This window comes from Vombatus ursinus, unplaced genomic scaffold (genome assembly GCF_900497805.2).
Source record: "Vombatus ursinus unplaced genomic scaffold, bare-nosed wombat genome assembly UNPS02014778.1, whole genome shotgun sequence".
Taxonomy (NCBI): domain Eukaryota; kingdom Metazoa; phylum Chordata; class Mammalia; order Diprotodontia; family Vombatidae; genus Vombatus; species Vombatus ursinus.
This window is the reverse complement of record NW_020954556.1, coordinates 16654382-16668077: the sequence shown is the minus strand read 5'-3', so window position 1 is coordinate 16668077 and position 13696 is coordinate 16654382. Positions and strand designations below refer to the sequence as shown.

At 39.9% G+C, this 13696-nt stretch overlaps 1 protein-coding gene across 1 annotated transcript in view; it reads right to left on the bottom strand.

Annotated features, from left to right (window-relative positions):
* Positions 1–13696, bottom strand: part of TACR1 (tachykinin receptor 1) — a 172275-nt gene that overhangs the window by 64711 nt on the left and 93868 nt on the right. The window contains exon 2 of the mRNA XM_027865436.1: positions 3256–3450. Within this exon, the coding sequence (XP_027721237.1) occupies positions 3256–3450 (195 nt within the window). The remainder of the gene's footprint in view (positions 1–3255; positions 3451–13696) is intronic.

The following is a 13696-nucleotide window of genomic DNA, read 5'->3' as shown; positions in this document are numbered from 1 at the left end:
TCTTTGGTTGAAAGAAGGCTTGGGTCGAATTCTTTCCGGCAGGATCCACATGCTGTGATGTTGGGGTCCCAGCACCCCTAAATCCCTGAACCTCATATCTATCCACATCATCTCTATGTCTCTACATCTAGACCTATGTCTATATCTATATCATCTATCTATTTCTGTGTGTCTGTGTAATGTATTCTAATAAGGAAATATGATTATTAATAATTTTCACTGATTGGCAGGGTATTAAAGCAGAACCTATAAAATGATGTGACTAAACTAGATAACCTTTAACTTTCCTTCTAGCTCTAAAGCCTATGATTACAAGAAGATAGATTCCCACCACACATTAATGATGAGAGAACTTATTGTTAATAACCAATAATTTGAGGAGATTCCAAGCTCTCCTCTTCTTCCAAAGTCCTGATTTTAAAAGTTCATTCTCTCGAAGCACATTACTGATAAGGAGATTGGACTAACTTTCTTGTTCAGGACCCCACCCTGTGGAAGCTATTGTGTTCTTCTCAGGCTTAGGTGGGGTATATATTCTTTGAATAGATAGCCCAAAGCTGAGGGTAGTCTGGTAAAGAGATAGTTTCTCTGTCCAAGTGACATGATGTCATTCTGAGCCCTTCATTTTAATGTAGCTCACCTTCTATTGTGTTATCCAATCAGAGTTGATTGTCAACCCTCAGGAACATCCACTCTTTGAAAGGTATATGAACTGTGAGCCCCTGCCATGATTATCTTTGGTGTAAGAGAGAGGCCAAATGACCGTCTTTTTATTATTAATGTGCTGGCCTCATTAAGAAAATGATTATATTACCCAGAAACTATGTCTCTCAAAACTTTTTAATCGTCACAATGGAGTGGTGGGAAAGTATGACAAAACACTGTCAAGAACCAATTTGCACCTCTTTTCTGAATCTCCAAAACCCATAATCAGCCCTAACCAATGTTAAGGATCACAGATTATGAGCTGGCAGGAACTTCAGAGAGCATGTATTCCAATCCCTTTAGCTATATGATGTAAGCTGAACACAGCCTGCTTGGACCTTGTAGTTATCAGCATACTTTGTACCCAGAGGCTTTTTTTTTTTTTTTCGGTGAGGCAATTGGAGTTAAATGACTTGCCCAGGGTCACACTATCAGCATACTTTGAAAAAAGAGAGCTGCCTAATTGGTCTGAGTTGAACTTAACAGAAGAAACTGTAATTTCTTAATGGTCCATTAAATCCTCTCTATGAGTCAAGAAGACTTTGGGACCTCCACTGTGATGACTTAGAAGATCACTGGGTCTAGTTCCTACTATTCTAGCCAGTCATAGATTTAGCAGTCCAGGCTCCAGATGGAAAGATCTTCCTATTTCTTATCTATATTACTCAGTCTTCTGTATATGAATTATCTGCTTTGAGTCATTATTTTAACTGTATCATATTCATATAAGGTTTTTAGGTTTGCAAAGTGCTTTGTATACATTCTTTCATTCCATCCTCCTAGTTTATGAGGTAGATGCTGTCATTATCCCTTATTTTACAGAGGAAGAAACTGAGGCTCAGAGAGCTGAAGTTAGTTGCTCATGATCACACAGTTGGTAAGAGTGTGAGTGGGATTTGGAATCCAGGTCTTCCTGACTCCAGGTCCAATTTTGTATTCACTATTCCATGCTACCTCTCATATGTGCATGTGTCTTGATTTTCAAAAAGGGCTAGAAACACCGAAAGAAGGGTCCATGTCTTATGGTGGAGTGAAGGAAAGCGAATTGGATTTAGATTTAGAAGACTCCTGTTTGGATCCCTGCTCTGCTGCTGTGCTATTTTAGTATCTAGGGACCTTAATTGCCTTATCTGTAAATAAGTGGACCAGAAAGATAGCTGGTTGGATACCTTTCCCTTTACGGCTTTAGCCTCCTTTTACATGCTATGTTCTCTATTAGAATTCAAGCTCCTTAAGGGCAGGACAGGATTGTCTTTTTACCTGAATTTGTAATCCTATCACTTAGCACAGTGCCTGGTACTAAATAAATGCTTGTTGATTGGCTGATTGATTTCATAGATCTGGATGTCGTTCCCCCACCCCCCCAAATGTAGCTTTCAGCCCATCTACGAGTACCTATTCTCTAAGAATCTTGTCTGTATCCTCTCTTAAATCTGAGACAGGATACCTGCCTCATTTCTCTTAACATCACAAGGATATTGGATGAGTATTTAGGTTCTTCACTTATAATCCTTCACCCTCTCTATGTGACCAAGCCATCTTCTCTTTCATATTTCTCTGATGATCTTTTACTTGTTTTTCTTTAAAGTTCTTCATTGTTTATGTATTTTCACTTGCTCATCTCCATCACCCATCTCCCCATTGCCCTCTGTGTGATATTCATTGGCAATTCTTTAGAGACTATTTTGTTCCAGGAAGGTATCAGAACCATATAACACCGGTAGACTATTAGTATTAGAAGCATAGGCTTTTGTTTCCCAGGAAAAACTTGGAGTCATTAAAGGAGCTTTTCAATTTCCTGAAAGAATCCAGCCTGCTCCACTCCTTCTATATAATTCTGGGGCCAGCTTCTTGTCTATTTGTGTTGCTGGATGGCAATACAAATAGATATTGAGCTGGGCCCAGTGTCCATCTAAAATATTGAGAATAAGAATAATTTACATGTGAATAGAGTTTCATATACATCATCTCATTTGATCTTTGTGACCCTGGAGATTGTCAGCACAACTATTATTAGCTCCATGTTACTGCTGAAGCTGAGGTTTTAAGGGAGTGAAATGACCTAGGCCTTTTGTCTAGGGGAAACTTGAGGCCAGCTCTCTTTTTGGTATACCCTGCTGACATTTGAGATGGAAAAATAAGAACACTGAGGGCATGAGAATAATGCCCAACCCTATTCCACATAGAAATAATACATAAAAATCACAGAGAAGCTCAAACCAAAAAATGTCAGAGCTGGGAAGGACCTATGAGATAATTCAGTTTGATTTCTTCATTTTACAGATGGGAAAACTGAGGCTCAGAGGAAGGAAGTAAATTTAGTTCAGCTTAATTCATTACTAGAAGGCAGGGATCACAAATAGCTTTAGGCACAGTCAGCATAGAGAATTATATCTGGCTCTGTGTGGAGAATTGTACCAGGCATTTAGCCAATCCTGTCTGATGATGGTTGTGGAAGAAATGAAGACCAAAGGAAAAGGAGAAATAAGGAGCAGCTGAGAAAGAAATATGCTTCACAGCACTTTCCAATGTGGAAGCTGTGCTACTCACACTTTCTCATAAGCCCTGCTGGGATGTTCCGGCCATTCAATCATGCACACCACTCGGTTGGGCATGTCTTCTGTAGTGGAGTAGTACCCCTGGGGGAAGGCAAGCAGGAGAGCCAAGGACCAGATGACACAGATGACCACTTTGGTGGCAGTAGCTGACAGCCGAGGCTGGAGGGGGTGGATAATTGCCATGTACCTGTAAGACAGAAGGAGGAAGATAGGACTTAGTTAACAAAAAATAAATAAATAAATAATTACTCACTACATCTTCTGAGCAATAAGGATACAAAATCCAAATCTTTTTTATTTGGGGGAGGGGGTTGGTTTTAATGAATGTCAGCCTCCACAGCCACCTCCCTTCCTCTTCCTGATCCTAGATCTGACATCATTGTATCTAAATAGCAACAGAAGCACCTCCTTTATAAAACAAACTGTAAGATAAAACTGCAAGGCCTTGTAGGTCTAATGACATATTCACTGGCCATATTATTCTGACTCTACAGAAATAGCAGAATGACAAACAGTATTCAAACAAAGAAGTTAAAACCTGTGCAACTTAAATGGACAGATGTTTTACCCATAGGCATGAAAGTATTCCACATAAAATTTTAAGGAACCCCCAGTTCTCTGACCAAATTGGTTGATGACAGTGCCTTGAATTATTGTAAGACAACAATGAAATGTGCCAAAACTGTCCAAATATAGGTACTGTGACTCATTATCTTGAGTTAAAATCTGGCCTCAGGTACTTACTGGCTGTGTTAGCCTGGGCAAGTCACTTAACCCTGTTTGCCTTAGTTTCCTTATCTGTAAAATAAGTTGGAGAAGGAAATGGCAAACCATACCAGTATCTTTGCCAAGAAAACCCCAAATGGGATCATGAAGTATCAGACATGACTGAAACAACTGAACAACATAGTTACATGAGGTATTGTTAAGCTGCAAAAATTAAGCGGAAACCTATACCCTCCAGATAGAACGATAAAAGGCTTGTTCTACTTGCTTGGGTAATTTTTGATAATCTATTATTTTCTAATGTTTTATCTTTTGCTAAACTGAGGAGGAACTTCATATGTATGCCTCAATGGTTCAGATGTGAATTTCAAGAACAGTTTGATAGATACATCAATTTCTCAGACTTTTTGTTCTGTCCTCCCTATACCATACCTTCTATCCTTTGATTCTATTTCTCCAAAGTTATACAAAAGCTTTGCTTTGTTCTACTTATTGAGAGATTCTTGTTATCTAGACCAGAGTTGGAATATGCAATAGGTTTCTCCAAAGTAATTACATGTAATCAATAAAGGAAATATATTTTGGCCATGCAGTTAGCAAAGGATTCTGAATTATTTGTTCAGTAATTGTTATTACTATGTACAAAACTCTGAGCTTAGCTAAAGAGAAAAAAAAATGACACCGTCCTTGCCCTCAAGGAACTTACAATCTACAAGGCAGGATTGGCCTCAGATATGGCTAAGTGCAATGCAAGAAATTGTGACAGAGCTGAAAAAGAGATAAAGATAAAGTTCTCTTGGAAAATTTGAGGAGGGAAAAACTTTAAGCTGGGTGGTAGTAGTAGCTATGGTTAGGGAAGGCTAGCATAGTGCCCTATTGTACTCAGTCTCTGTTGCATAAGCAATTTTGCACATGTTAGGACGGAGGTGATCAACCCACAGTTCTAAACCAGACCAGTGGTAGTCTACTAACAGACTATCAGTCAACTAACGAGCCACACTCCAAAATATTAATTGATTTTATCCTTAATGAATTCCCTTCCCAGAGTTTTCCAACTCTGACAATGCCTCAGGGTAGACCTTACGAAAATTGTAATTTCACTTATTGTTATTCAGTGGAGGAAATTTAACTGAGTTACTTCTCAGTGGAGGGAACTGTGCTAGAAACTGTGAGGGATATAAAGTTTCTCTTTTCTATTAAGATGGGATATTGATACTAATAATACACTGCCTCCCTCTTGGGGTTTTTGTAAGGATCAAATGACATAGTGTGTGTAAAACTCATATAAATATGGGCTATTGTGATTATCTGAAACATAAATCCTGCTCTCTGGGTGCCCACAGCCTAGTGGGGGAGGTAAGATGCAGGCATACATAATTCTCAGACAAGGCAGTATATCCTCCCATCAGTGAATGAACAATTCAGACAAGAAATGCTTTAGGGATTCACAGGAGGGAGATATCACAGATTACATGCAGATTACCAAAGTGACACCCAGGTAGGATGGAGTGGTACTAGGGATTTCAATTGTCCCTGTGTCTGCAGGTAATTTCATCCTGCTAAAAGGCAGGAGAGCTGATAAATTCCTGCCTTGTCCTTTTGCCTTTTAGAAGGCTGAGGAGGCAAAGAGAAGACCCGCTACCCTGACTCTAATATTGGTGGGCACTGATTGCCCAATTGGAATCAACTGGATCTTGCAGAGAACATGCCCATATCATCTCAGAGGTTGGAATAAGAAAGAAAGGGAATAGTGTATTTGATTCCCTCCACATTTCATTCCTTCCACATTCCAGAGCCCACATATAGTATTCCTTCCTTCCCCTGTTTCCCCCTAACTTTCACTATTGGTGCCACTTCTCTCCCACCTATTGATCTCATTCTCTCACCCCTCTGACTTTAGATTTTGAGTCTAATCTTGGCCTCAAGCAGAGGAAATATGAGGAGCCTTTAGTCAGGAGCTCACAGACTCATCACTGAGTTGGTCTTGCTGCTTGCCTCTCTGTGGCATTCTTACCACAGTCTATTGTCATTGTTCAGTTGTTTCAGTAGTGTCCAACTCTTTTTCACCCCATTTGGGGATTTTCTTGGCAAAGATGCTGGAGTGGTTGGCCATTTCCTTCTCCAGCTCATTTTACAGTTGAGGAAACTGAGGCAAACAGGGTTAAGTGACTTGCCTAGGGTCACACAGCTATTAAGTGTCTGAGGCCAGATTCGAACTCAGAAAGATGAGTCTTTCTGACTTCAGTCCTGGACCTCTATCCACTGTGTCACCTAGCTGCCCAACTGCAGCCTACTGAAATACTAAACAAAACTCATATTTTCAGCCTGAAAATTCAGACAACAGAGCCAAACTAAGAGGTTTAGACTTTATTTGGATGGTAACTGAGAGCCAGCAAAATTTTGTGGACAGGAAGGAGAGTTCCATATCTAAGCAGTGCCTTAGGAAGATTAACCTGGTGGTACCAAATTGTATTAATCTGGAAGTTATTGAGGAACCCTTTCCCCCAATCACCTTCACATGTTCTCTATTGAAGCTCATAAGTTTCTGAAATTCCAGCATTAGAGATTCATTCCTCTGCATCTTTAATGGGAAGATTTTTTGTTTGTTTGTTTGTTTTTCAAAGTCCTTAATTAAAATACAAATATTCCTGCAAAAGCTCCTAGCTCATAACTTTTATCTCTAAATCTGGAGGCCCTCCAGCCTAGTCTCATCACATGCAGAGGTGTGATTGTTTTCCAACTTGGCTCAACATCCACCTTTTGGCCTTTTGGAAAGAGATAAAGACTAAATCTCTCAAGAAGGGGCAAAGATAATGGAAACTGAAAGGAACCAGAGCAGACTTGCAGGAGAGATAGAAGGAAGGGAAGAGAAAGTAAAAACAAGCATTTTCTACTTCACCATTTTGTTGAATGTTGGTACTGGCCAGAACCAACTTCTTTCAATGTATAAGCTAAGGGTGATTTTTTTTTTTCCTTTTCAAAATTTATTAGATGTAGTACAGGATAATCAAAACAAAATATTCCTAAGGGTAAAGTGTGGGACCTGTAAAGCTAAATAACCAATCATAGAGATAAACTATTTAGTTATCAGAATGGACTTTGGTCTCTCACGAGAGTGGTGCTAATGCATTTTCTGGCTTATGAAAGTTTGTGGAGAGCACTCAGGGGATGATGTGGGAGATGTTTTGCCCCTTAATATTATTTCGAGTACAGGAGCCTGATTTGTTTCAAACTTGGGGTCAGTTCTCCTTAAGCAAACTCCTCCTTACCAACCTGTGCATTCCACCCATCCCTTAACCCCATGCCCAGTTTGACATTATGCCCTGTTTGATCTCAAGTGGCCAAGAGTTTAAAAAACAATTGTAGTCCAATATGGAGCCAGAATTCTGAGTGGCCATTGGGTGAAGGGGGCAGGGAGCCATCTTTCATCTCTATGGCAAAAATCTGTAATTTGGGAGATCATTTCATTTTGTTTCCTGCTATTCCTTGTGTGTAGGAGCCATTTAAGTGACAGATGCACTTCTTTTTTTTTTAAATACATATTACCCATACATAGCCAGGGAGAATGGCAGTAGTTTCTTTTTTTTTTTTTAATTTAAAAAATGTTATATTTCCTTCTTCTATTCACCCTATCCCACACCCCCTACCCTCTGCCTGGCCACAGTTCTCTTGTAGAATCTCATTGTTGTGTAGAAGTAATTTTTGATTCCAAAAGGCTTTAACAATAAAGAACAAAGATTGGAAGGTGCTACCAAACAGGAGAGACTCCAAATAAAAGCCCCATGATGACCTGTGCATCTGTGGTCCCAGGACTAGTTTACCTCATGGTTACAGAGTCTTATCATAAAGAAAAGGTGGTCAGATATTTAATTTTTTTTTTTTTTTAGTAACTCAAGAAGACCATCTACAAAGGCCTAGAAGGATTGTAATCTGTATTAACAGGGGGTATGCAAACACAGAGGCAATCAGGTGTATTACAGTTCTTATTATTTTCCAGGTATTAAAAAAAAAAACTTCAGTTTTTTTTTTAGACTTAGGTGAATCTTTTTATTTTTCTTTTTTAAAAATTTCAAATGGCCATACCCCCTCTTTGGGGGCTGCCAAAAACAATGCATTTTTCAAGTCCATCTGGTAACTTGACAGAATTCTGCTTGCACTTTTGATAAGTGGATGTGTATTTTACTTTGTCTTCCTATCTTAAAGTATGAACTCATGAAAATGTATATATTTAAATGGGAGAAGAGAGTGGTATTTTGTTATTATAACCACCCAGAATTTTTCTAGCTGTTTTGGTCATAAGCCACCTGAAGAAATGCTGCAAACCCCAGGATAGATAAATCAATGATGTTCTCCATAAATATTCATCAAGCATGCAAGTGCATGTCAGTCTATCTCAGGGCTATCTGCAGGGAAATGACAGCTTTTTTTTTTCCTAATGTATTCCTTCTCTGGCTGCTAGATATGGGGATATAACTAAGTCTTTGACTCTTTCTTCTCCATATACTATCAGCTATGAAATGCTATGTACTCTGACCTCACAACAGCTCTCCAGTCTGTCTTTGCTTCTCTTTTACCATAGCCATTATCTTAATTCAGGGGACTCCATAGTATAGCGGAAAGAGCAGTAGATTTGGAGCCAGAGGGCTTGGATCCTTTATCTGCCTCTGGCTACAGTATGTCTTTGGAAGAAATCACTTAATCTCTCTGAGTTTCTGTTCTTCATCTTTAAAAAAAGAGGGTTGGATTAGATTACCTGGATCTGGAATCAGAAAGATCTGAGTTCAAATCCTGATACTTACCTGCTGTGTGACCCTTGGCAAGTCACTTAACTTTTGTTTGCCTCAGTTTCATCATCTGTAAAATGGGGCTAATAATACCTTGCAAGGTTGGTGTGAGGATCAAATGTGATAATAATTGTAAAGTATTTAGACGGTGCATGGCACATAGTAAATGCTATGCAAATGTTAGTTATTATTAATTGTCATTATTATATCTCTTCCAGCTCTAGATCTATAATCCTATTATTATTCATTTATCTTGCACTAGTCTGATGACCTAATCTTTAATTTAGAGGTTCTTAACATTTTTTGTCGTACACCCCTTTGATAGTCTGGTGAAGCTCACAGACCTCTTTTCAGAAAATTAGTTTAAATGTACAAAGTGAAATATATAGGATGACAAAGGAAGTCAAAGGTTAGTGTAAACAAAGATGAAATTTCTTCCCATTCAAGTTCATGGAGCCCCTATAGTCTATGGAGCCCAGGTTAAGAACCCTTGCTCTAATCTTTTTCCTTGCCAGTAGACCTTTCCAAGGTTTATCTTCTTTATGCAGAGATCTGATTGTGAACTCCTCAGCTCAAAACCCTTCAGTGGATTGCCTACTGATTAAAGTTCAAGCCCCTCGGATTGATATTCAAAGAAACCCACATGCTGGAATTATACTGCCTTTGCAGCTTTAGTATATCTATAGTCTTCCATGTTATATTCCTCTATATACTCAGCTCAAATCAAGGTGCTGTTAGTCACTGCCCCTCACCCATGCCCTACACTTTCATATCTTCATTCTTTTGCTCAGAATTTATCCCTAATGCCTGTAATCACTTTCCCTGAAATCACTCCTTATCTGTTGAATTTCCCCCCTCACCATGATTTTATGAGTAGAGCAGAGAGTGTTGGGGGGAGGGGAAAAGGAGAGAGGGGAGAGAGTTCTGGTGGCACTTTGCAGTGTTAAAAAGAGATTCCCCTAGATTGTTCCCATCCTACTAAGGTTATCGTGAGATGAACCAAGTACTGACTGACTGAGACATTTAAGGGATACAAATCATGGGAATTCTAGCTTGTATGTCTTATTTTGAACCAAAGATCATATGGCAAGAGATTGGAGTAAGTACAAGGGATTTGTTACATCTAGGAAGATCAGCCTAGCTGCAATGTTTTCAATATTTGATCTCAGGTCTCTCCTTCTGTATTGTAGTTGTTGTGAATGGGAGAAGAGCTTATTCATCATGGTTTGTTTTCACTCAGAGATCTAGGTTTACATTGTTCCAGAACTCACTTGTAGTGTACACGTCATGGAGTTAAGTGATGATGAAAACTCTGGTCTGATCCAGCCTAGATCTCTATTTCCCATCCCTAATGACAGGCATCAGGCACATAACACCTTGAAAGCACAGATGGTAGGTTCATATACACCTGTAGCTGGAAGGGATCTTAGAGATGATGCAGTTAACCCCGTTATGCGACAGAAGAAGAAACTGAATTCCCACCCCCACCCTTGCTCAAGTTCACCTAGGCAGTAGGTAACAGAGCCAGGGCTCCAACTCATGTTCTGCCTCCAAATACAAGACTCCTATACCATGCTGCCTCCTTTGCTGGGACGTCCTAAGATGAGAGGATTTAGAGTTAGAAGGGACTGTGGAAATCATCCAATAGGTAAAATGATTTGCCTACCATCATTGAGATAAGTAGTTGAGCAAGGATTTGAACCCAGGTCTTCTGACCCCAAATTCATTGCCCTTTTCATTAAACAATGCAATCAAATGACTAACGTCCTGTCCCTATCTCACTACTTTATGTGTATACCTTTCTTATATATTCGTCACAAAATATAGGTATTTGGGCACTTGAGGCAGCTAGGTGTCACAGAGGAGAGAATGTTAGACTCACAGTCAGGAAGACTTGAGTTCAAGTCTTATCTCATATACTCATTTGCTGTATGACCCTGGGCAAGTCATTTAACCTCTTTTAACCTCAGATTCATCATCTATCAAATGGAGATGATAATAGCACCTACCTCATAGGGTGCTTAGTGAGGGTAAAATGAGATAAAATACATAAAACATTCTATAAACCATAAATCAATATAAATGGTTTTAGTGTTATTTTCCATTTGCCTTTATTAAGCTTTGAGTTCCATGAGTACAGGGTTATGTATTATTTAAATGGTATAGTTCTCTCAGGGCTTAGCACAGTGCTCTGAGAATAGTGGACCCTCCACAAACATCTGTTGAGTTGAATTGCAGTTGTATGAAGGTATTTGAATCAAACGTGACCTGTCCAATTACTGTCCAGGGTAGATTTGGTGGGAAGATAGTGACATTGATGTGTGTAATATACACTACATTTTTTTTTTGAGCTGGTAAGTATTTAAAAGCAACAATATTTAGGCTTCTAGAACCAGGCCCAGAAGAAGAAGAAGAATCCATGTGATCCCTCCTAAAAAATGTGGAACCAAGGAAACATAGAGAAGGTAGTGGCAACAAAAAAGTCAGTAGATAGTTCTTGTACTAGGGAGGAATGGTGGCTCCCAGCTCTCCAGGTTGAGGCCTATGGCACCTAAATGTTTGGGTTATGAGCATGACCATCAATTCAGCACAGGTATGGTGTGGTAGAAAGACAATTGCATCTGGAATCATAAAAATTTGGTCTAAACCCCAGGTTACCACTTACACCTGTTAGACCCGGGTAAGACACTTCTCTGGAACTCTGCTTCTTCAGATGTCACAGTAGCGCTACCTGAGAGTCATTGGAAAGACTGCTGCATTCTACTCATCAATCTGGTATTTTAATGGTAGATTGGAAAAGGGGAGTGCATGGAGCTACAATAAAAAGAAAGAAACTATGAGAAGTAAGATCGAGTCAGACAAGTGGTCAGTTCCATGGAATTCCTACATTTGTTTTCTTCCTCTGATACTAATTTTCCTGCTCCAAATCCTCTTCAGCAACTAGTTTCCCATTCATCTCAGTCCTTTGAATGTCATCACTTCACAGACACCCTGCTATCATCCAGCTTTGGTTTTCAGTGTATGCTTGTTCTCTCTACCCCTGGCTGAAGTTGTGCTTTTCCCTATCCAGGGGTTTTGCCCAGTGTGTTGTCCCTGTCTCCGATGGAATGAAATCCTACCAATCTCTGATGCTCTGAAAACACTGAGGAAGAGGGTAGTCTACATTGACAGTATAGTCCCCGGGGAGTGGGAGTTATAGGAGCCACAATCCCCCTACAATCTCCTTCTCTTCCCCTCTATCACAATCCCTGACAATCACAGCAAATCTTGGAAACTGCAAGGCATGTTTTTGGTAATTAATTTAAAGATCTATTACTTAAAGGCTTGGAGATCCTTGATGGGGACTAGGCACTCCAGCTAAAAGCAATAAGCACAGAGACACATCTAGAGCCAATAATTTGTTGAACCAGTTTCATCCCAATGCAATCCTCTGGTCTTATTTATACCTCAGGAATACTGAGCCTTCTCTTTTAAGTTATGGTTGGTTACTGTGGAGATCTCTGATTGAATGAACATATTGTTTCTAATAATTAGTGAAATTTAACTTTTTTTTTGTTGTTCCAAAGGGTATTGTTGAGTGGGCATGGGAAAAGTATATTTAGAGGTAAGTACTGTGCATGAAACTTCCCTATGTGCAGCTGAGAGGAAGAAGAAATTACAGCAGAAAAGGAGGCTGGTGGCAAGATGTGAGGAATGCCTACTTTCAGGAAAAGGGGAGTGTGCTTGCTAGGAGATGGAGAGGTGGCAGAGGAGAAGACAGGGCCAGCAAAGGTGGGCAGGGAGTGGAGAAGGCAGGGGATGGAGTAGAGAAGAGAAAGTATGTCCACATACAGCCCGCATCAATAAAGACAGCAAACAATCCTGAAGCCATGAAGTCAGATCCAGCCTAACACTGCCTCTCTGAATTGGGCCAACTGTGTTTGCTCTTGGTTCTCAGCCCCAGAGAAGAGAGCTTGGGGAGCTGGGACACTGAGTGGTCTAACACATAAGGAGCTTGTTTTCTTTGTTAAAGCATTCCTCTTCCCAGGCCCCACTGTTTGGTTCCAGTTTCAGAGTGTTCTCCTCAAGATTGTGGTTTTTCTGACTCTGAGCTATGAGCTCAGTACCTTTTCTCATTATTCCTTTACTTCTGACCTTTCCAATCTATGTGGTATGCAAGCAACACTTCCAATAGTGCCTTAGCAGGTAGTTCATGAACCAAGCTCTGTGGGATGCTCAACAGGCCTTCATCTGTAAATCTCTTTAATCTGATATCAACCAAACAACAAACTGTATTCTGTTCATCTTCTACTCTCCCTACTCTCTCTCTCCTTTTCTTTCTCTCTGTCTCTATTTCTCCCTTTCCCTCCCTTTTGTCTTTCTTTTCTTCCCCCTTCTCTTTCTATCTCTTTTTGTCTCTGTCTCCATCTGCCTGTCTGTCAGTCTCTCTCTCTCACACACACACACATACACACATGCATAAACACACACAAACACATCCCTACACATACCTTTTCCCCAACCCTATCAAAGCTGACCTAACAGACCTTGAAAGCTTGATTTCTGGTTTCATTTTAGGCATCAATGATGTAGTAGAAAGAAAACTTTATTAGAAGTCAGAAATCCTGGGCTCAAATCCAAGCTCCAACATGTTAACTAGCTTGGGGACTTTGGGCAGACCACATCTACTTTCTGGGTTTCTTCATATGTAAAGTGATGGGCTTGAACTAGATTATAGGGGTTCTTAATCTTTTTGTATTTGTGGACCCCTTTGGCATTCTTTGGAAGCTTATGTACTCTTCAGAACAATATTTTATTTGCATGAGATGAAGTATACAGCTATCCCTTCCACATCATGAGGCAGGTGGGGGTAGGTAGAGGTGAACCTGCGATCTAGAAAATCTGCATAAAATTTTTTGGCCCTCTCTTTGTCCCAGAGAAGAA